Source organism: Chiloscyllium punctatum, chromosome 30 (genome assembly GCF_047496795.1).
Source record: "Chiloscyllium punctatum isolate Juve2018m chromosome 30, sChiPun1.3, whole genome shotgun sequence".
NCBI classification, from domain to species: domain Eukaryota; kingdom Metazoa; phylum Chordata; class Chondrichthyes; order Orectolobiformes; family Hemiscylliidae; genus Chiloscyllium; species Chiloscyllium punctatum.
In genome coordinates, this window is record NC_092768.1 from 24,510,978 (window position 1) to 24,535,711 (window position 24,734).

Sequence of the window (24,734 nt, forward strand, 5' to 3'; positions counted from 1 at the left end):
ACTTGAAACCTAATTCATCAACCCTTTACATGATCTGGAAGAATCTGCACTTCACTGCCAATCACAAAACAGAAATTGCTCGAGAAACTGCAGCAGTGTCACTGGACCTAAAATGTTGTCTCTTCTTTCTCTCCACTCACGCTGCCAGATTACTGATTCTCACCAGCAATTTCTGTTTTTGTAGCACACCTTGGCAATGAGACTATAATAAGACCATGAGAGGTACAGATAGGGTGAATGCATACAACCTTTTCCCCAGGGATGGGGAACCAAGGACGAGAGGGTATCAGGTTAAACTTAGAGAGGAATGAATAAAAGTGCAACTTTTTTATACAAAGGGTGGAATGCATATGGAATGTGCTGCCAGTAGGATTGTTTGAAATGGTACATTAACAACATTTAAAGGCAGTTGGATAAATATGTGCTTTGGAAAGGTTTAGAAGGATATGAGTCAAGTGCAAGCAAATGGGGTGAGTGTGGATAGACATTTTGGTTGGCATGAACCAGTTTGGGTCAAGTGCCTGTCCCCGTGCTATTAGAGTTTATCAATCTATGACTTGAACACCATACCTGAGGTGGCAACGACTGAAGGTCCAGAGTAAAAGTGGTATCGTTTCCAGGTAACTAACTTGAAACAGTGAACTTTAAAATAATCCTGATGAAGTTGGAATTCACGGCAAAAGGATACATGTTCTGGAGAAATTTGCAAATAAAATGACATCAGGTTTACTCTCTGATTCTTGGATTTATTGATGAAGTTTTATTTTGAAGCTTTGCTTTCATTCCAGTGAATCACAGATGTTGGTTTGATTGAAGAAAGTATTTTCAAATTTGATACTGCACTCCAATAAAAAATATAATTACATAAACGTTGACATAATCTGAATATGTACCATGCATAGAGTGCTAGAGTAATGATTTTTATCAAACATTTTCATTGGGGTGATTTAAGGATTATTTCACTGCAGATAAAGATAAAAGAGTAATAACTCAGGGATAAGTGAACTGTGACTCCACCTACATTCCAGTGTGCACCAACTGAATTATTTTAAACATGGATAGATATTATCTGATCATGACATAAACAATCAGTTCACCCCATCACTTTCAAATCTGAGGTTTTCAAATTGTTCAATTTTATGAAAGAGCAGTAACATCATTGGCAATATTTACAAGATCAGTTTCTCAATGTTTTTAAATCATGTGTGGGATATACATTACTGACACATGGTGAGAGTCTAAAGATCAGTCTGACATTTTATTTTGATTCAGCCCAGGCCCCTTGGAAATACCCCACTGACCCTGCAGTGAAATGATTTGGTATCCCCCTGGAAAGACTCCCCTGAGCCCAGTCTGAGACCCACTGACTGATTCATCTCCAACACCGTCATGTAGAGCCACCTCCCGCCTGTGGAGCAACATTACAGGCAGGAAGGTCCCCGGGTTCCTGCAGCTCACAGCTCATTCTACCCAGTCAGTCCCTCTCTACAATTGAGCTTCTCTTTGTTTCTTCTCTCCCCCCCTCCCTCTTTCCCCCAGACTGAGACCGACCCCCATCAGTTTACAGCTGGCAGGAGGCAGGGGGACGGGGTGAAATTATGGGATGGATCTGTCAGTGCCCTTTAATCCCGCAGATTGTCAATGGGGCGGAGTTTTTCCCGTCATCATTCAATCCCGGATTGAAGATGGGAAAGATCCTCTCAGTGAAAGTGTGGGTGAAAGTGTGGAGATGGGACATGGTGTCCGCATTGTAAAATGACACCCGTCCACCCTCATAGTCCAGGAAAACCCCGATCTTCCGGGGATTCACACTCGGGAAGAGGGGGGTCGGTGAGGGGGAGGTGGTGGCAAAATAATAACATCCGGGTAACAGCCTCACAATCCAGAATCCAGTCTCCGGGCTCGGGCTGATCTCCCCTTTCCTCTTCACAGACTCTCGGGCCACTCCCAGACCCCACCAGGTCTTGTCCCCCACCTTCACCTCCCAGTAATGTCTCCCTGATGTGAATCCCTCTGATCCCAGGACGAAAGGCCAGGGATCAAATCTCTCCGGGGAGTCAGGGAGCGGCTGCCGTTTGTCTCCGAGTCTCACACTGGTCAGGTCCTCAGACAGGATGAGCTGGGGATGGGCTATGTTCGGATCCAGAGTCAGAGAGGCTGGAGCTGGGGGAGAGATCAAATAACACCGTCAGGGAAAGTGAGCAGGCAGTGAGGGGCGCAGGGAGTGAGGGGCTGAGCGAAAGAGGGAGGTGGGAGTGAAGGGGAGATAGGGCGAGTCTGGAAAAGGGGAGTTTGAAAGAGGGGAGGGTCAGGGAAAGAGGAGTGAGTGAGGGAGAGTGCAGTGAGTGATGAGAGTGGAGGAATGAGGAGGAAGGATGGGTAAGGCAGAGGGAATGGGAAAGGAGGAGTGAGGGAGGGGCGTGAGAGGGTTCATTTTGGAGGGGTGTGAGTGGGCAAATGAAGAACAGAACCCTAACCCTATCTTAACACTATCACAGGAGGGAGGGGGAGAGTGAAGAGATGTGGAATAGAGGGGGGAGAGAGAAGGGGTGGTATGGGAGAGGTGTGGAGAATGAGAGGGAGCTCGTTGGGTGGGGGGGGGGTGAGCAATGAGGAGACGTAAAAAAGGGAGTGGGAGAGAGAAAGGGCAAGTTGGGGAATGCAGCATCATCTGGAGAGCCAGGAGGAGTGGGGAGAAGAAGGGGGAATTATGGGAATGGGAAGTGTGATGGTAGTGGCAAGGGGGGAGTGCGCTGGGGAGTGTAAACTGAAGCAGAAGGTGAGGGAGAGTTAGGGGCAGAGAGTGTGGCAGAAGTGGAGGGAGAAGAAGCACTAGGGGGTGGGGAAGGAGAGTGAGAGTGAGGGGAGAGCAAGGGGGTGTGGGTCAGCATAGGGCAAAGTCAGATGGAGGAATACAGGAGGGGAGAGTCATGAACAGAGTGAGGGGTACGGGAGAGGTGGGTGAGAGTGAATGGTATGGACAGGGTGGGGAGAGGGCAGTGTGAGGGAGAGAATAGACAGACAGAGAGAGAGATTGGGCTTGGACTGGAAGGGGAGATGTCTAAGTCCAGGAGGAAAACATGAATTGGGAGGGGACAGTGAATAGGAGAGTGAGGTTGATGGAACAGGGAAGGGAGAGGAAGAGGAAGAGGAGAATGAGAAGAGGGTAGAGTAATGGGGAAATGAGCACAGGTAGGGGTACGATAAAAATGAAGGGAGCATGAGGGTGAGGGGAAAGGGAGATTGGGGTAGGAGGGGACAGTAAATGGAAGGTTGGTGAATGCAAGAGGAACGGGAGAGTGAGTTGATGTGAGTGGGTGGGAATAGGGATAGTGAGGGGCAGCAAGGGAGTGGGGATACTGAGGGAGGGTTAGAGTGAGGTTGCATTTGTAAGGGAGATTTCAGGGAAGGGGAGGGGAGCATGACGGAGAATAGAAGGAAATGAGGGGAGAGTGAAGAGATGGGGAAGTGATGGAAGAGGGAGTGATTGGAAGCTGAGTAAGGATGTAGGAGAGGGTGTGGAGGTTTTGTGAGGGGAGGGGACTGTTTGAGATGGGGTAAGGGAGAGTGAGTGACAGGATAGAATGGGAGGGTGAGGACAGGAGGTCTGCAAAATAAGTGGACATTTGAGGTTTGCAGATTGGGAGAGTGAGTGGGAGGGTTGAGGGACAGTGATGCAGTGAGTGAGGGGAAGAAAGAAAGGGAGGTGACAGTGAGGAGGAAGAGATGTCTGAGCTGGAGAGAAGAAAGACAGGTTACTTTTGGCCATAGGAGGGGTGAGTGAGTGGCGGGGAGTGACGGGGTATATAGGGGTAGCAAAGTGTTAAGAGTATGGGGAAGTAATGTGGAAGTGAGAGAACAAAATAAGGTCTTGTGGGAATTCTGGACGTGAGTGAATTGGAGGATGAGGTGGGGGGAGAGAAGTGGAGGTGCGACTGAAGGGGAGGAGAGTATGAGGAGGCAAGATTAAAAGGGAGGGGAGAGTCAGGGGTGGGGGAAATCAGGGCAGAGTGATTATGGAGGAATGGAGTGGAGGGGGTTGGTGAATGTGAGATCAGAGTGAGGGGCAGTGTGAGGCAGAGGGTGAGAGCAGAGTTAGGCTGAGGGGAGACTGACCGGATTGGGAGCTGTGCTCAAGAGGATAGTGGGGGAGAGGGAGGAGAGGGCTGAGTGGGTGTGAGGATTGAGGAACAGGGAGGCAGTGAGATGGAGGGGGAAGGGGAGAGTAGGAGGGGATGTGTGGGCATTGATGGGGAGGGAGATTGGAGAGTGTGGGCAACCAGTGTGTCAAGGGGAGGTGGAGTGACAAGGAGAATGAGGATTGGAGAATGAGGTGGAGGGTGAAGGGATTTGTGAAAATTGGACAATGAAGAGAGGGTGGGGGAGGACTGAATGGTGAACAATCGAAAGGAATGGATGAATGTGGAGAATGTGGAGGATAGTGGGTTGGAGCTGGAGAAAGCAGTGAGGCCTTAGTCTGTGGGGACAGTGAATGAGAGGGAAGAGTGAAAGGTGAATGAGCAGGAGGGCAGAGAGGGAGTGTGAGATGCAAGGGTGGATGATAGGAAGAGTAGGGTCAAAGGTGGGAGTGAGCAGAAGGGAGACAATTAGAGCAGGATTGAGTGGGCTGGGATACCAGGAGGGAGTGTTGGTTAGAGGTAGGGAATGGAGAATGAGGTCCATGGAAGAGTGATAGGGAGGGAGGGGGAGGAGAGTGAGGCCTGTGTGGAGACGGAAGGGGAATGCAATGAGCGATAGGGACAAGGATACTGAGGAGAGACTGATGGGGTGAATAAAGAGGTAGGCTTGTGCGATGTCATGAGTGTGGAGGAGGGGAGAGGCGGGGTAAGGGAAAAGGAGAGGGAAATTGGCAGTGAGGAGGAGTGGGAAGAGGAATGAAAATGAGGTGGATGACTTGGAGGAGAATCAGGGAGATGGGAGGAGAGAGTGAAAAGGAGATGTGTAGGGGAACGCCGAGAGTGTGGGGGTATGTGAGGGGTGTGACGATTCTGCTCATTTAACAAGGTTAGGTTGTCCTTATTTCTTTTTTCAGGGAGGTTGTAAATACATAGGTTCCGATGTGTCTGGTTTGTATGGGGTTTTAGGGCCAATTTGATAAGAGCCAACAGATTGTGCCTCAGGTTTTAAAAGGCTTTTGAGTAAAAAAAATCACTTGTACAATGAAAGGGAAGAGGCCAGTTCCCCCAGCTCAACTTTATTTTTTCTTTTTTGCCAAGGGGGTGTTTATGGGGATGTTGCAAATATTTGGAACAGCATCATTAATTTGTGAGTGAGTTGATAGGGTTTTTAAATAGTTATATAATTCTAAATTTAAATTCTTCTGTTTGTGTGTAAACAAATACTGCTTTATTTTAAACTGAGTGGTTGGGCCAGCTGCATCCCTCCTGGAATATCCAGTGTACACCTGCTGACGACAAATAGAAATGTTAGGGTCTGGGCTAACATCTCAAAATGTTTTGAGGGAGTCTGGCCTGGTCCTTAACAGGCAAGTGAAGAGTCAGGGGGATGAGAGTGTCAGGGAGTTGGGGTGAGGTGGGGGAGTAATTGGAGAGTAGGCTGGAAGAGAAACTGAGGGGAATTGTGAGTGAGAGGGAAGAGTGAGGACAAGTGAATATGAGGGTAAGAAGGCCAGGGGAGTGATGTGTTTGACATTGGCGTAAAATGTGAGGAGAGAAGGGGGAAGTGTGATTGACATGGGGGGCATGTAGGAAACCAGGGATAGGATGGGGGTGTGGAATGGGGAAGGCAGTCTGAGGAAGAGTGGTAAATGGCAGAGAAGTGTAGGAGAAGTGAGGCATTGTTAAATGGGCTAGCTTTGCTGGAGGGAGTGGATCTGATTGAAGAGGGAGAGGAGATGAGAGAGAGTGGGTTAGGCAAGGATGAGGAGGTTGGACAACTTCGGGATGGTGAATGGGTTGTTGTAGGGGTGAGACAATGGGGGATAATGTGAGGTCTGCATGATGTGAGGGTAGAAGAGAATCTTCACAAGGAAGAATTTTAAAAACAAGAAGCATTACTGAGAGAGAAAACCTGCAGAATTGTGAGTTACAGAATGATCTGGGTGTTCCAGTACATAAGTCAGAAAATGTTAGTGTTTGGGAGCAGTGAGTAATTAAGAAGATTATTGGGAGGTTAACCTTTGTGTCGAGGTAGATTAAACAAAGATAAACATGTTATCTTTTAGTTGTAGAGAGAATCAGAGAGTCCACTTCTTGAGTCATAGAAAGTGAAGCTGACATAGTAGAGGGACTGGTTTCTGATCCGAGAGCAAGCTGTGGTGAGTTTATTGTCAGTGTTATCATCCCTCATTGAAGGGGCATGGATGAGAAGACAGGACCTTCACAGTGTAGGAACTGAACCTGCACTGTTACTCTGTGTCACCCACCAGCTGTCCAGCCAACTGAGCTAATCAACCTACATGGCCAGAACTAATACAGCATAAAATGAGGCCCTTCAGCCCATTGTGGCCATGCTGATCATGAAGAGCATATCAACTTCTATTCCATTTCCCAGCAACTAGGGAACTTGGGGAAATAAATAGTGATATCTTGAAAGGAGTTCATGTTACAAGAAGAGGAGATGTCTTCAATTGTACAAAGCTAGATAAATGCCTGGGACCCAATAAGGTGTTTCCCAGAAACTAGGGAAGTGGTGGGGGGGGGAGATATTCCTGGAGCTCTTACTGACATACTTGTATTATCAACAGCAACAGGTGAGGTGCCAGAACTGGAGGCTGTCTAATTTAGTGCCATTAAGTTAAACAGGCTGAAAGGAAAAGTGAGGAACTCTAGACCAGTGAGCTTTACATCAGTGGTTGGTACGTTATCGGAGAGGGTTGGGACAGGATTTATATGCAATTGAAAAGACAAGGACTAATTAGGAATAGTCGAGACGGCTTTGTAAGTGGGAAATTGTGTCTTGATTTGAGTTTTTTGAAGAGGTAGCAAAGATGATTGATTAAGGCAGAGAGCTAGATATTGTTGATGTAGACCTGAGAAAAGGTTTCAACAAGGTTCCCCATGGTAGATTGGTTAGACAGGTTAGATCACATGGGAATTAGCCAATTCAATAAAAATTGGCTTGAAGGTGGGAGACAGAGGCTTATGGTAGACAGTTGCTTTTCAGACTGGAGGTCTGTGACCAGCAGTGTGCCATAAGGATAGGGGCTAGGTCACATTGCTTTTGGTCGTGTACTTAAATTATTTGGGTGCAAACATAGAAGGCATGGTTCGTAAATTGGCAGATGACACAAAAGAAATATCTAGTGGACTTTAAAGAAGATTATTTCAGACAGCAACAGGACCTTGATCAGGTGGCCAATGGGCCGTGGAGTGGCAGATGGCGTTTAATCTTGATAAATGTGAGGTGTTGCATTTTGGTCAGGCAAACTAGGACACCAACAGTTGCTGGTGGGGTCTTGGTGAGTGTTACTGAGCAGGAGGTCAGGGGGTACAGGTACATGGTTCCTTGGAGTGGAGTTGCAGGTGGACATGGTGGTGAAGAGGGAGTATGGCACGCTTACTTTCATTGGTTGGAATGTTGAATGTTGGAGTTGGGGTGTCATGTTGTGGCTGGGCGGCGCATTGGTGAGGGACATTGGAGGGTAGGGTTTAGATTAGAGTGGTGTTGGAAAAGCACAGCAGTTCAGGCAGCATCCGAGGAGCAGTAAAATCGACGTTTCAGGCAAAAGCCCTTCATCAAGAATGCTGATTCCACCTGAAGGGCTTTTGCCCGAAACGTCGATTTTACTGATCCTCGGATGCTGCCTGAACTGCTGTGCTTTTCCAGCACTCTAATCTAAACTCTGGTTTCCAGGATCTGCAGTCATTGTTTTTACCTAGATTGGAGTGTGGTTCTGGTCATGGGGTAAGTATGTTGTGAGGCTTGAGAGTGTGTGGAGGGTATTTGCAGGGGTATTGCTGGGACTGGAGGTTTTGAGTTATAGGCAGTGGTTGAATAAGCTTTTTTTCCCTGGAATGTTAGAGACAAAGCGGTGACCTTACAGAGGTTGATAAAACCATGAGGGGCTTGGCTAGGGTGAATAGCCAATATATTTTGCCCAGGGTAGATGCCTCCAAAGATAGAGGGCACAAGTTTAAGGTGAGATGAGTAAGATTTAAAAAGAACCTGAGGGGTAACTTTTTCACGCAGAGGGTGGTGCATGTATGGAATGAGCTGCCAGAGGAGGTGATGGAGTTGGATTCAATAATAATACTTTAAAGGCATCTGGATGTGTACATGAATAGGAAGGATTTTTTGAGGGATCCTCCTATCTACCCAATCTGTAATCCTCATAACTTTCTGTATCTTCATCAGACTCCCCCCTCAGCCTTCTCTGCTTCAATGAAAACATCCCAGCTGATCGAGGCTGTCTTCAGAGGTGAAACGCTCCAGGCCAGACAACATCTTGGTGAATCTCAGCTGTTCCAGCCCTGCTCTGTCTCCTGTTGGAATTTCTACACACTGCCTTAAATAGATCACATGGAGACATTTTAAGAATTCTGTCCTGTCCGAGCCCTTCACAATCTGTCTGTCCCAGTTCAACCTAGGGAAGCTGAATTTCCTTGATATTATTAACATTTTATGCTTGCACTTCTCTGAGATTTGCTACAATATCAGCACTTAATCTATCTCTGACTGGCGTGGGTCTCTAGTAAACTCCAAACAATGTAATTCCCAATTTTTTTTTATAAAGTTCTCCCCAAAGATGGATTCTGGGTAATCCAAGATGGAGATCTGGAAAAAATTGTGGCTGTAAGAGCTGCTCCCTTTTTGAGGTATTTAAGGTGTTGGCGGTGATTTCCTCAAATTCCATGAGCCGCAATTACTGATTTCTAAGCTTTTGCATTGTTTTGGAACTTTGAGGGAGGAAGGATGAGGAGGAAGACAGACAAAGGCAGTGACCACATGGTCAGAGAAAGAAACCTATACTGTTGTCTGACACAAGGTCACCACTCAGCCTCTGACACTCCCAGATAAAACTGTCCCAGCTTATTCAACCTCTCTCTATGGCTCAAATCCTCCAACCCAAGCAACATCCTTGTCTGTCTTATGTGAACCCTTTCAAGTTTCACAACATCACTCTGATAGGAGGGAGACCAGATTTGCACACAATATTCCAAAAGTGGTTTAACCAATGTCCTGTACAGCTGCAACATGACCTCCCAACTCCTGTACTCAATGCTCTGACCAATAAAAGAAAGTATACCAAACACCTTCTTAACCATCCTATCTACCTGCAACTCTACTTTCAAAGAATGATGAACCTGTACTCCAAGGTCTCTTTGTTCAGCAACATTCCCTAGGACCTTACCATTAAGTGTATAGGCCTGCAGCTATTTCCCTTTCCAAAATGCAGCACATCACATTTATCTCAATTGAACTCCATCTGCTATTCCTCGGTCCATTGGCCCATCTGATCAAGATCCCATTGTACTCTGAGGTAACCTTCTTCTCTGTCCACAACACCTCCAATTTTGGTTTCATCTGCAAACTTACTAACTATACCTCCTAGGTTCACAACCAAATCATTTATACAAATGAAGAAAAGTGGTGGAGCCAGCACCGATCCTTGTGGCACTCTGCTGGTCACAGGCTTCCAGTCTGAAAAACAAACCTCAACCACCATCCTCTGTCTTTGACCTTTGAGCCAGTTGTGTATCAAAATCATTAGTTCTCCCTGGAATATATGTGATCTAACCTTGCCAACCAGTCTACCATGAGGAACCTTTTTGAATGCCTTACTGAAGTCCAGACTGATAATTTCTGCTGCTCTGCCCTCATCAATCCTCTTTGTTACTTCTTCAAAAAAACTCAATCAAATTCATGTTGCTGAACAGAGAGATCTTGGAGTGTAAGTTCGCAGTTTCTTGAAGTTTGTTCCTCTGAGACAGGTAAGAAGGGGTAAGATTAAGGAACCTTGGATGATGAGAACAGAGGAGCTTCTCGTCAAAAGGAAGAAGGCAGCTTACGTAAGGTGGAGGAAGCAAGAATCTAGCACAGCTTTGGAGGATTACAAGCTTGCTAGAAAGGAGCTCAGAAATGGACTGAGGAGAGCCAGGAGGGAGCACAAAAAAGGCTTGGCAAGACGTACTAGGGAGAACCCAAAGGCGTTTTACTCTTACGTGAGGAATAAGGAAATGCTCAGGGAGAAGGTAGGGCAGATCAGGAATAGCGGAGGGAACTTGTGCGTCGAGTCTCAGCAGATAGGGGAAGCCCTAAATGAGGTTTTTGCTTCAGTTTTCACCAAGGAAAGGGAACTTGTTGTAAATGAAAACTTAGAGGAGCTGGGATACAGTCTTGACCAGATCAAGATTCATGAAGTTGATGTGCTAGAAATTTTGGAAAACATTAAGATTGATAAGTCCCTAGGGCCAGACCAGATTTATCCTAGGCTGCTCCGGGAAGTGAGAAAGGAGGTTGCTAAGCCACTGGCGTGGATATTTGCCTCCTCACTCTCCATGGGAGTCATACCAGAGGATTGGAAGGAGGTGAATGTTGATCCACTTTTCAGGAAGGGTAATAGGGAATTCCCTGGCAATTACAGACCAGTCAGTCTTATGTCTGTGGTCAGCAAAGTTGTGGAAAGAATTCTGATGGATAGCATTTATGACTTTGGCAAAGCATAGTGTGATTAAAGACAGTCAGCATGGCTTTTTGAGGGGCAGGTCATGCCTCACAAATCTTATTGAGTTCTTTGAAGAGGTGTCAAGACAGGTCAACGATGGTCGAGCAGTGAATGTGGTGTATATGGATTTCAGCAAGGCATTTGATAGGGTTCCCCATGGTAGGCACATTCATAAAGTCAGGAAGTATGGGATACAGGGAGATTTGGCTATCTGGATTCAGAATTAGCTGCTGACAGAAGGCAGAGAGTGGTTGTAGATGGAAAATATTCTGCCTGGAGGACAGTGTTGAGTGGGGACCCGCAGGCTTTGTTCTTGGGCCTCTGCTCTCTGTAGTTTTTATACATGACTTGGATGAGGAGATTGAGTGGTGGGTTAGTAAATTTGCAGATGACACAAAGGTTGGAGGTGTCATCGATAGTATAGAGGGCTCCTGCAGGCTGCAGTGTGACATAGACAGGATGCAGAGCTGGGCTGAGAAATGGCAGATGAAGTTCAACCTGAATAAATGCTAAGAGATGCATTTTGGAAGGTTGAACTTGAATGCTGAACGTAGCATTGAAGACAAGATTCTTGGCAGAGTGGAGGATCAGAGGGATCTGGGTGTGCAAGTACATAGATCCCTCAAAGTTACCACTCAAGTGGATAGGGTTATTAAGAAAGCATATGGTGTTTTGGCTTTCATTAACAGGGGTATCGAGTTTAAGAGCCGTGAAGTTTTGCTGCAACTCTTCAAGTCCCTGGGGAGACCACACTTGGAATATTGTGTCCAATTCTGGCCGCCCTACTATAGGAAAGATACAGAGGCTTTGGAGAGGGTGCAAAGAAGGTTTACCAAGATGCTACCTGGACTGGAGGGCTTGCTGTATGAAGAAAGGTTGAATAAGCTCGGAGTTTTCTCTCTGGAGAGAAGGAGGAAGAGAGGAGACCTGATCGAGGTGTACAAAATAATGAGAGGAATAGATAGAGTCAATAGCCAGAGACTTTTCCTCAGGGCAGGGTTGACTTGTACGAGAAGTCATAGTTTGAAGATATTAGGAGGAAGGTATAAAGGAGACATCAGAGGTAGGTTCTTTATGCAGAGAGTTGTGAATGCATGGAATATGTTGCCAGTTGAGGTAGTGGAAACAAAGTCATTGGGGACATTAAAGTGACTGCTGGACATGCATGTGGATAGCAGTGAGTTGAGGGGTGTGTAGGTTAAGTTACTATATTTTACATTAGGATTAAGTCTCAGCACAACATCGTGGGCCAAAGGGCATGTACTTTTCTATGTTCTATGAAAGTAGAGTCACAGGTAGATAAGATCACGAAAAGGCATTTGGTATGCTTTCCTTTATTGGTCAGACCATTGAGAATAGGAGTTGGGATGTCATGTTGTAGCTGGACAGGACATTGATTCGACCACTTTTGGAATATTGTGCGCAGTTGTGGTGTCGTTCCTATCAGAATGATATTGTAAAACTTGAAAGAGTTCAGAAAAGATTTACAAGGATGTTGCCAGAGTTGGAGGATTTGAGCTACAGGGAGAGGCTGAACAGGCTGGGGCTATTTTCCCTGAACTGTCGGATGCGTAGTGGCAACTTTACAAAATTATAAAAGGTTTATAAAGTTATGAGGGGCATGGATTAGATAAATAGACAAGGTCTTTTCCCTGGGGTGGGGGAGTGCAGAACCAGAGGACATAGTTTTAGGGTAAGAGGGGAAATATATAAAAGGGAATGAAGGGGCAATTTTTTCACACAAAGGGTTTTGTGTGTATTGAATGAGCTGCCAGATGAAATGGTGGATTCTACTACAATTACAGCATTTAAATGGCATCTGGACAGCTAAACGAGTAGCAAGGGTTTAGAGGGATATGGGTCAAGTGCTGGTAAATGGGACTAGATTAGTTTAGGATAACTGGTCTGCATTGATAAGTTGGATTGAAGGGTCTGTTTCTGTGCTGTACATCTCTATGACTCTCTATGACTGATGTGGCTTCAATGGAGTGAAAAATGAACTGCTGTTTTTCCAGTTTGTGCTGAGCCTCAAGCTGGAAGAACAGTATCTCATTTCCCATTTGGGGTCCCTGCAACCTTCAGGTCAGTATTGAGTTCAATAATGTTAGAGTGTGAACACCTTCCATGTCCTTTACCCACATGGACATCCCATGCCCTGTCATGACATGAGCTACTTTCAGTACAGCCAGCCCTATTTCACATCCTTATAATACCCACTGTCAACTTTTCTGTCTCCCTGACTCACGATTATCCATCTCTTTGTCTGACTAACTTTGTTCTCTGCTTCTGGGCTCTTTGTCTCCAATGATTGCTTTATTTCTTGCCAAACCCCACCCCGCGCTCCTACCTAGACAGTCTGTCTTCAGCATATATATCATCTCTTTCAAGCTACTATCTAGTTCTGTAGGTGGGTCACTAGACTAGAAACATTAACTCTGCTTACTCTTCATAATTTCTGCCAGAAATACTCAGTTTTTTCTGATAGAATCTGTTTTGGTTTCAGATTTCCAGCATCCACAGTTCTTGATTTTATCTTATGGTTAATTATGTTGATGTGAACTGCCTTGTATTATTGATATCCTGAGGAGATGGATGGACCAGAGAAAGTGAGAATAATTATGAGGAGGGAGTGTGATGTTGAGTGAGAGGGGAGAATGTGAGGTTATTAACGAGTGAGATTTGAAGTAATGGGGATGTAGAGCTGGGATTTGATATAGAGAGAACATCAATGGAGTAGCAGAGCCAGGTGGAGGGGAGAGATAAGATTGAGTGTGGGGCAGAAGGGAGAGTGAAGTGAAACAGAGCATAAAGCTGAGGGTGAGAGTGACAGAATTGGGAACTGACAGGAATGGGCATTGTGGGATAGAAGGGGAAGGGAGAATGAGAGTGAGGGAAGAGACAGAGCACGAGGACAATCTTCTTTGTGACCTCTTCAAAAATCTCAATCATGTCAGTGAGTTAAGGTTTCCCATGCACAAAGCCATGAGGACTATCATTGCCTTTCCGAATGATGATAACTGGCCCTCAGAATCCCCCACAACAACTTACCCACCAATGACGTCAGGCTCATCAATCACCTGGCTTTTTGTTACAGCCTTACTTAAATAATGGCACAACATTAACAATTTTCCAGTCTTGCCATATCTCACCCTTGGCTATTGATGATACAAATATCTCATCAGTGTGCCGGCAATCTCTTTGCTAGCTTCCCACAAAGTTCTGGGATAAATCTGATCAGGTTCCAGGGACATATCTTCTTTATGGATTTTAGGACTGACAGCACCTCCTCTTCTGTAATATGGACTCTTCAAGACATCACTATTTATTTCACAAGTTCCACGTCCTTCTCCACAGTAAATCACCGATGTGAAATATTCGTTTACCATCTCACCCATTTCCTGTGCTTCCACACGTAAACATCCCCTTTGATCTGTCTAGTTATTTTTTTCTGTCTAGTTATTCTTTTGCCCTTCATGTACTTGTAGAATCTCTTTGGATTCTCCTTAAACCTATTTGCCAAAGCTCTCAAGTCCAGTTTTTGCCCTCCTGATTTCCCTCTAAGTACACTCCTCCTGCTCTTATACTCCTCTCGGGATTCACTCCATTCTAGCTGTCAATACCTGGCAAATGACTCCTTATTTTTCTTGACTAGAGCCTGAATTTCTCTAGTCCTACCAAGTTTGCCCTTCTCACTAATTGGAACACACTGTCTCTGAACTCCCACTATCTCATCTTTGGAGGTTTCCCACATTCCAACCATCCCTTGACCTGTAAGCAGTTTGCCCCAATCAATATTTGAAAGTTCCTGCCCAGTACCATCAACTTTTCCTTACTCTTATTTGGAAGCATATTTTTAGATTCGGTCTATTCTTTTTGATGACTGTTTTAAAACTAATAGAATTATTATCACTTGCCCCAAGGTGACCCCCAACACCTCAGTCACTTGCCCTGCCCTATTTCCCAAGAGAAAGTCAGGTTTTGCTCCTTATTTAGTAGGTGCATTCACATACTGATTAAGAGAATTTTCTTGGACACACTTAAATTCCTCTCCCAACCAAGCCTTTAACACAATGGCAGTCCCAGTTTATGTTTGGAAAGATAAAATCCCCTACCATAACAACCCTATTATTTGTACAGATATCTGAGATTTCCCTACATCTTGCTTTTCAATTTCCCACTTATTATTTAAGGGCCTATACTGCAATCCCAATGACGTAATCATCCTTTTTTCATTTCTTAGTTACACCCAGATAACTTCCCAAAACGATCTCCCAGGAATATCCTCTTTAAGTAAAGCCATAATGTTGTCCTTAGCCAAAAATGCCATTCTCCTCCTCTCTTACCTCCATTTCTATCTTTATTGTGACATCTATACACGAGTAAATTCAGCTGCCAGTTCCACCCTTCCCTGCTCCACATTTCATCGGGAATATCTATGATATCCCAATCCCATGTTCCCGACCATTCCCTAAGTTCTTTTGCCTTACCTGTCAGGTCTCTTGCATTAAAATAAATGCAGTTTAATTTCTCAGTCTTACCTCATTCTCTGCAATGCTGTTGTTCACGTTATCTCTTTTCTCACTATCTCTTTGAGTCCTATCAGCTCCCTCCTAACCACCCAAATCCTCAACCACCACGCCCCCCCCCCCCTACTACCAATGCCCCCCCACCTCCACAACCATCTCTTAGTATTTTAAATCCTCCCCAGTCACACGAGCAAATCTCCCCACCAGGATATTGGTCCCCTTCCAATTCAGGTGCAACCTGTCCTTCTTATACATGTCATTTCTACCCCAGAAACAATCTCAATGGTTCAAAAATGTGAATCTCTACTCCTTACACCAGCTCCTTGGCCATACATTAATCTGCCCTATCCTCCTATTCCGACTGCATTACCACATGGTACCGGGAGTAATCCAGATATTACTACCCTCTCAGACCTTCTTTTTAATCTCCTGCTTCACTGTTAGAAATAATATACTGTATAAGTTCCCTTGGTGTCACTGAATTTTTCCATGACAAATAATATCACCAAACTGATTACTTTTTCATCATCACAATGTTGTTTCTCTGAACTCAGTCTGTGAAGATTGATTCTCTCATTTCCTGCATTTACAACAGGAAATATTCCCCCAAAATACTTCATGGTTCAGAAGCTTTTTGGTTTATACTGTGGGCACACGGGCGATATTTGAACACAATTTCATTTATCGTACGCTTCTCTGCAATGATTTCACCGTTGCCAGAAGTTGAGTTATTTATTCACATGGCTATTCATTGCTTCTTTGTTTTCCATTTCCACTCATATTTCCATCATCCCAAATCACACCCTTCCCTAACCTGGAAGTGATAGCAGTTTTCCAGTCACCTGTCCCTCCTGCAAACCACCCATTACTTTCTCACCCTCCAAACGTTTAGAAAACTGATTGGATGCAGATGTTCGCAGGTAAAGGGACGGCTGGAAAATGGGAAGTCTTCAGAAATGAGATAACAAGGGTCCAGAGAAAGTATATTCTTGTTAGGGTGAAAGGAAAGGCTGGTAGATATAGGGAATGCTGGATGACTAAAGAAATTGAGGGTTTGGTTAAGAAAAAGAAGGAAGATATGTCAGGTATAGACAGGATAGATCGAGAGAATCCTCAGAAAAGTATAAAGGCAGTAGGAGTATACTTAAGAGGGAAATCAGGAGGGCAAAAAGGGGACATGATAAAGTTTTGGCAAATACTGTTAAGGAGAATCCAAAGCATTTTTCCAAATACATTAAGGATAATAGCGTAACAAAGGAGAGAATAGGGCCTATCAAAGATCAGCAAGGCAGTCTTTGTGTGGAGCTGCAGAAAATGGAGGAGATACTAAATGAGTATTTTGCATCACTATTTACTGTGGAAAAGGACATAGAAGATATAGAATGTAGAAAATAAATGGTGACATCTTGAAAAATGTCCATATTACAGAGGATGGGTGCTGGATGTCTTGAAACGCATAAAGGTGGGTAATCACCAGGACCTGATCAGGTATACCCTAGAACTCTGTAGGAAGCTAGGGAAGTGATTGCTGGGTCTCTTGTTGAGATATTTGTATCATTGATAGTCACAGGTGAGGTGCCGGGAGACTGGAGGTTGGCTAATGTGGTGCCACTGTTTAAGAAGGGTGGTAAGGACAAGCCAAGGAACTACAGACCAGTGAGCCTGACGTCAGTTTTGGGCAAGTTGTTGGAGGGAATCCTGAGGGACAGGATGTGCATGTATTTGGAAAGGCAAGGACTGATTAGGGATAGACAACATAGCTTTGTGCGTGGAAAATCATGTCTCACAAACTTGATTGAGTTTTTTGAAGAAGTAACAAAGAAGATTGATGAGGGCAGGGTGGTAGATGTGATCTATATGGACTTCAGTAAGGCATTCAACAAGGTTCCCCATGGGTGACTGGTTAGCAAGGTTAGATCTCATGGAATACAGGAAGAACTAGCCATTTGGATACAGAACTGGCTCAGAGGTAGAAGACAGATGATGGTGGCGGAGGATTGTTTTTCAGACTGGACCCCTGTGATCAATGGAGTGCCACAAGGATCGGTGCTGGGTCCTCTACTTTTCGTCATTAATATAAATATTTAGCTGTAAGCACAAGGGGTATAGTTAAGTAAATTTGCAGATGACACCAAGTGGACAGCGAAGAAAGTTACCTCAGATTACAACAGGATCTTGATCAGATGGGCCAATGGGCTGAGAAGTGGCAGATGGAATTTAATTCAATGTGAGGTGTTGCATTTTGGGAAAGCAAATCTTAGCAGGAGTTATACACTTCATGGTAAGGTCCTAGGGAGTGTTGCTGAACAAAGAAACCTTGGAGTGCAGATTCATAGCTCCTTGAAAGTGGAATCGCAGGTAGGTAGGATAGTGAAGAAGGTGTTTGGTATGCTTTCCTTTATTGGTGAGAGTATTCAGTACAGGAGTTTGCAGGTCATGTTGCGGCTATACTGGACGTTGGTTAGGCCACTGCTGGAATATTGCGTTCAATTCTCGTCTCCTTCCTGTCGGAAAGATGTTGTGAAACTTGAAAGGGTTCAGAAAAGATTTACAAGAATATTGCCAGGTTTGGAGGATTTGAGCTATAGGGAGAGACTGAACAGGCTGGGGCTGTTTTCCCTGGAGCATCGGAGACTGAAGGGTGACCTTATAGAGGTTTACAAAATTTTGAGGGTCATGGATCTGATAAACAGATAAAGTCTTTTCCCTGGGATCGGGGAGTCCAGAACTAGAGGGCATAGATTTAGAGTGAGAGGGAAAAGATATATAAAAGACCTAAGGGGCAACTTTTTTCACGCAGAGGTTGGTATGTGTATGGAATAAGCTGCCCAAGGAAGTAGTGGAGGCTAGTACAATTGCAACATTTAAAAGGCATTTGGATGGGTATATGAATACGAAGGGTTTGGAGGGATATGGGCTGGGGCTGGCAGGTGGGACTAGATTGGGTTGGGATATCTGGTCAGCATGGACGGGTTGGACTGAATGGTCTGTTTCCATGCTGTACATCTCTATGACTCTAAAACTGATCAAGAACATTGCATTGAGTTTGAACCCTCAGACTGAATTAGGCTTCTGATCACATACATGGAGTGGCCACTGAATTCAAAGTTTGATCAATGCGATTACTCAAAATATCGACACTGTGGCTGCCTCACAGCACCAGGGAGCTGGGTTCAATTCCAGCCTCAGGTGACTGTCTGTGTGGTGTTTGGATGTTTTCCCATGTATGCATGGGTTTTCTCCCATAGTCCAAAAATGTGCAGTTTTTGTCCACAGTGTCCCAGGATGTGCAGGCTATGTGGGTGAGCCATGAGAAAGGTGGAGGTGCAGAGATATGGTGGGCTTTGAGTCTGGGTGGAATGCTGTTCAGAAGGTCATTGTGGACTTGATGGGCTGAATGGCCTACTTCCACATTGGAGGGATTCTATAATTCTATCAGCCTCACTATCTGCAAACTGCCTTTTCATGCTCTCTAATGCAACATTACAAATATCTTTGTCTTGTTTAACATGTGACTATGTTAAACAGGTATTTATCAGGCTTAGCAGGTCTGGCAGCACCTATGGAAAGAAATTAGAGTTAATGTATAGGATCGAGTGACCCTTCCCCAGAACTGATGATAGCTGGAGAAATGTTGGTTGAAATACAGAAGATGGGGTGGTGGGGAGGGGATAAAGAGTAAACAATAGTTGGGGATAGAGCCCAAAGAGAGAGCAGAGCAGTTGGACAGACAAAGGAATGGATAACAATCTGGTGAGGAGGATGAATAGCTGTTAATGGACCCTGTTAATGGTGTGTAATAGCAGAGTCTGTAATAATAAGTGGTCAGAATGGTGAGTCCTGATGAATGATCCTGACCCTAAATATCAATTTTTCTGCTCCTCCCATACCAGCTGACCTGCTGTGCTTTTCCGGCTTCATGTATTATCGACTCTGACTTCCAACATCTCCAGTCCTTACTGTCTTCAAGTCTGTGATAACAGGGCCTGGCTGCGTAGGTTGGGGACAGGACATGAGAGAGCTCAATATTGAGTCTGAAAGGCTGCAGGGTCCCCAGTACGGAAAATGAGGTGCTGTTCTTCCAGCCTGCGCTGACCTTAGCTTGAGCACTGGAGCAAGCCTGAGCCAGAGATGTTGGCCAGGATACAGAGTGATATGTTAAAGTTGCAGGCAACTGGAAGCTCAGGGTCTTTTTTTGGCAGAAAAAAACAAAACGTAAAGCGATCACACAATCGATCTTTGATTTCCCCAATGTTAAGGAGACTACATTGTGAGCAGGGAATGCAGCAGACTAGAATGTGTGAAGTGCAAGTAAACTGCTGCTTCAGCTGGAAGGTAGGTTAGAGTCCTTGCTTACTGAGGAGGGAGGAGGTATATGAACAGATGTTACACCTCCTGCAATGCAGGGGAACCTGCTGTGAGGCTGTTGGAGGAGTGTTGGGAGTAACCAGAGTGTCTCAAAGGGAACAGTCCCTGCAAAAGGCTGACAAGGGAGGGGAGCTGTGTGATGTCTGGTGATGGCATCTCGCTGGAGGTGGTGGCTGATGATTTTCTGGTTGTGGATGCTGGTGGGATGGTAGGTAAGGACAAGGGGAACCCTATCACTGTTGCAGGATGGAAGAGAGGGGGTGAAGGTTGAAATGCAGCTGAGGGCCCTGTCTTTACAGGAAGCAGGATGCAAGTATGTATAGTCCAAGTAACTGTGGGAGTTGGTGGGTTTATGGTGGATATTGGTGGCCAGTGTATCCCCAGAAATGGAAGCAGAGATGTCGAGGAAGGGAGGAGTCAAAGATGGAAGGTTGGGGGGTGAGGATAATTCAGGCCTTTGTTCCAGGTGGGGGAACAGAAGTGTAAAGGGATTGCACATCCATGGGCAGGCCCATTGTTTCTGTCTGCTCCTGTCCAACAAAATCATCACTTCCTGCCATGACTCAGTCTTTTCTCCCCCGGTCCAATCCTGCTCACTTACACCCGCAATTTCTTGGATGCTTTACACCAGTTCCAATATTTCCAATTTGCGGACTCCAGCCACGTCCTCTTTACCACAGATATGCAATCCCTCTGCACCTCCATCCCCCATTAGGATGGTCTCAGGGCTCTCCTCTTAAAGGCCTGAACCATCCACACCCCCACCAACCTCCTCTGCTTGGCCGAGCTCATCCTCACCCTGAACAACTTCTGTTTCAAATCCCGTCATTTTCTTCACTTCAGAGGGGTGACCATGTGTGCCCACATGGGCCCTAATAATGCCTGTCTCTTTGTGGGATTCCTGAAGAAGGGCTCATGCCTGAAACGTCGATTCTCCTGCTCCTTGGATGCTGCCTGAGCTGCTGCGCTTTTCCAGCAACACATTTTCAGCTCCTCTTTGTCGGATACATTGAACATTCCTTGTTCCAGTCCCATTTTGAACCCCACCCACAACTCTTTCTCTCGTATATCGATGATAACATTAATGCTGCCCTCACTCTGTTGTCTGGAATTAGAAAATTTTATCAATTTCACTCCTAACTTCCACCCACTCTCTCACCTTCACCTGATCCATCTCTGATTCCTGCATTCCTTTCCTTGGCATTCCTGCTTCCATTTCCAATATCCATTATAAACACACCGACTCCCACAGTTACCTGGACTGTACATCCTTACACTCTGCTTCCTGCAAATACTTCATTTTATTCTCCTAGTTCCTCCATCTCCATCCCATTTGTTCTAATGATGCCAACTTCGACAAGGGAGCTTCTGGGATGTCCACCCTCTTCCTCAACCGAGGATTCCCCAGTACTGTTGTTGACAGAACCCTCAACTGGGTCACACCCATGTCCTGCACTTCTGTCCTCACCCTTTCTTTCCTCCTGCAATAGTGATAGGGTTCCCCTTGTCCTTGCCTGCCATCCCACCAACATCGACATCTACAGAATCATCAGCCACAATTTCTGCCACCTCCAGAGAGATGCCTCTACCAGACACATATTCCCCTCCCCTCCCTTATCTGCTTTCTGCACAGACCATTCCCTCCGGGACATCCTGGTGCATGGTTCCTTCACTTCCAAAACCATCCACAGCCCCAAACTACCTTCCCCTACAGCCGCTGATGGTACAATACCTGCCTATTTACTTCATCTCACCTCAGTATCCAAGACTTCAAACATACATTTCAGGCAAAGCAGTACTTTACCTGCACTTCCCACAATCTAGTCTACTGCATTCACTGCACAATGTGGTCTCATCTACCTTGGGGAAACAAAGCGTAGACGGGGTGACCACTTTGAAAAACATCTACTTTCTGGCTGCAAAAAAGACCCTGAGCTTCTAGTTACCTGCCACTTTAACACACCACCCTGTTCCCTGGCCAACAAATCTATCTCAGACTTGCTGCAGTGCTCATTCCCTGCTTGCGGACCCTGAAGTCCTCTGGAATGTGTATCAATTTCAATAATTTTAGGGTCTGAGTTCTCATATATCCTAGTCCCTTGCCCAACATGCCAGGATTTGTTATCACATAGTCAATCCCCAGGTCCTGGTCAGGTGTACATTAGAACTCTGTGGGAAGCTAGAGAAGTGATTGCTGGGCCTCTTGCTGAGATATTTGTATCATTGATAGTCACAGGTAAGGTACCGGAAGACTGGAGGTTGGCTAATGTGGTGCCACTGTTTAAGAAGGGTGGCAAGGACAAGCCAGGGAACTATGAACCAGTGAGCCTGACCTCGGTGGTGGGCAAGTTGTTGGAGGGAATCCAAAGGACAGGATGTACATGTATTTGGAAAGGCAAGGACTGATTAGGGATAGTCAACATGGCTTTGTGTGTGGGAAATCATGTCTCACAAACTTGAATGAGTTTTTTGTAGTAGTAATAACAAAGAGGATTGATGAGGGCAGAGCGGTAGATGTGATCCATATGAACTTCAGTAAGGCGTTTGACAAGGTTCCCATGGGAGACTGATAAGGAAGGTTAGATCTCATGGAATACAGGGAGAACTAGCCATTTGTATACATTATTGGCTCAAAGGTAGAAGACAGAGGGTGGTGGTGAAGTGTTGTTTTTCAGACTGGAGCCTGTGACCAGTGGAGTGCCACAAGGATCAGTGCTGGGTCCTCTACTTTTTGTCATTTACATAAATGATTTGGATGCAAGTATAAGAGGTACAGTTAGTAAGTTTGCAGATAACACCAAAATTGGAGGTGTGGTGGACAGCGAAGAGGGTTACCTCAGATTACAACAGAATCTTGATCAGATGGGCCAATGGGCTGAGAAGTAGCAGATGGAGTTTAATTCAGATAAATGCATTTTGGGAAAGCAAATCATTGCAGGACTTATACACTTAATGGTAAGGTCTTAGGAAGTGTTGCTGAACAAAGAGACCTTGGAGTGCATGTTCATAGCTCCTTGAAAGTGGAGTCACAGGTAGATAGGATAGTGAAGACAGTGTTTGGTATGCTTTCTTTTATTGGTCAGAGGATTCGTACAGGAGTTTGCAGGTCATGTTGCGGCTGTACAGGACGTTGGTTACACCACTGTTGGAATATTGCATTCAATTATGGTCTCCTTCCTTTCGGAAAGATGTTGTGAAACATGAAAGGGTTCAGAAAAGATTTACAAGAATGTTGCCAGATTTGGAGAATTTGAGCTATAGGGAGAGGCTGAACAGGCTGGGGCTGTTTTCCCTGGTGTGTCAGAGGCTGAGGGGTGACCTTATAGAGGTTTACAAAATTATGAGGGGCATGGATAGGGTAAATCAACAAAGTCTTTTCCCTGGGGTCGGGGAGTCCAGAACTAGAGGGCATAGGTTTAGGGTGAGAGGGGAAAGATACAAAAGAGACCTAAGTGACAACTTTTTCACACAGAGAATCATACGAGTTTGGAATGAACTGCCAGAGGAAGTGGTGGAGGCTGGTACAATTGCAATATTTAAAAGGCAGTTGGATGGGTATATGAAAAGGAAGGGTTTGGAGGGATATGGGCCAGGTGTTGGCTGGTGGGACTAGATTGGGTTGGAATATCTGGTCGGCATGGATGGGTTGGACTGAAGGGTCTGTTTCCATGCTGTACATCTCTGTGATTCTATGACTCGATGAGAACGTGGTGCTGGAAAAGCACAGCAGGTTAGGCAGCATCCAAGGAGCAGGAGAATCAATGTTTTTGGTATAAGCCCTTGATCAGAACTGCCTCATCAATTATCCCTGCTCAAGGGCTTATGCCCGAAACGTCAATTGTCCCACTTCTCAGATGCTGCCTGACATGCTGTGCTTTTCCAGCACTATGCTCTCGACTCTGATCTCCAGCATCTGCAGTCCTCACTTTCTCCTTGTTTTCACATAGTCTGACATTGCAGACTAAACTTATTGGCCAGTAATATTCTCCATTAACAGCTATTCATCCTCCTACCCAGATCAGTATCCACTTCTTTGTCTGTCTAACTGGTCTTCGCTCTCTTTGGGCTCTATCCACAACTATCCTTATCCCCTATTCACCCCCTACAAACTGATGTTTTCCTAGCTTGCATCAGTTCTGAGGGAGGGTCACTCGATCCAAAATGTTAACTCTGATTTCTCTTCACAGCTGCTATTAGAGCTGCTGAGCTATTCAAGCAACTTCTGTTTTTGTTTCTCACACAGCACCATTAGATATTGATCTGTGAACATTAGCTCTTTAATGTCTACATGTCTTTCTGATCTTATGATAAAAACTATTACTCTAATGTCACTCCAGATGGAACCAGCTCCTCAAGAAAGCCTGTTTCCGTGCTCTGTTCCTCTGGTTAGGCTGCACTGAGACACTTCTGTGACACACATAGGTGATGGCTTCCAAAACCTGTCCAAATGGACCCACAGAAAGTACAATGTTTCCAGGGATAGTCTCTCTGAATTAACAGCTAGCGATGTGAAGGTATAAACTGGGGCCTTATAGCCCCTGAACAACTCAATCTATCATCAGGAAAGTGAATACACATGTTTACCTGGGTGAATGGTGTGTATCATTTCTCTCCAGACTGTGTACTGTAAAGGACTGGTGAACTGCCTGAGAGACAGAGAGGCATCAGCAGCTGCCAGTGTATTCTGCACCTCTCTGATCCTGTAAATATTAAATAGATGACATTATAAATTCCACTTTGTTGAAGTATTTATGAAATGAGTTAAATGTTCAAGCTTTAGTGTTGTTTATGTTTCATTCAATGGGTTAAAAAGTGAAATGTTCATCTTATTTTTATAATTGATCCAAACAGAATTTGATAATGTGAGGGCAAGGATTGGAAACCCCAAAGTCCAGAGCAAGGCCAATGTTCTCCTAACAGTTTAGTTATTGAAACTTGACACACTAGGGAGATGACAAGCATTACATTCAGCCCCTTGCTGTTTTATAAACAGAACTTGTGGAACAGAGGCAAAAAAACTGATATTTCTAAAAGCCTTATCTTCAACTGTGCAAAAGTGAGGACTGCAGATGCTGGAAGCCAGAGTTTAGATCAGAGTGGGGCTGGAAACGCACAGCAGATCAGGCCGCATCTGAGAAGCAGGGAAATCGGTATTTCAGGCAAAAGCGCTTCATTTCCAACTGTGTCATACA

At 45.2% G+C, this 24,734-nt stretch overlaps 1 protein-coding gene across 1 annotated transcript in view; it reads right to left on the reverse strand.

Moving 5' to 3' along the window:
• Positions 1-852: 852 nt before the first annotated feature.
• The window catches only part of LOC140455290 (zinc-binding protein A33-like), a 28,976-nt gene continuing 5,094 nt past the window's right edge, over positions 853-24,734 (reverse strand). The window contains exons 5-6 of the mRNA XM_072550038.1: positions 24,127-24,242; positions 853-2,163 (exon numbers count right to left, since the gene is read on the reverse strand). Coding sequence (XP_072406139.1) covers positions 1,613-2,163; positions 24,127-24,242 — 667 coding nt within the window. The 3' untranslated portion in view covers positions 853-1,612. The remainder of the gene's footprint in view (positions 2,164-24,126; positions 24,243-24,734) is intronic.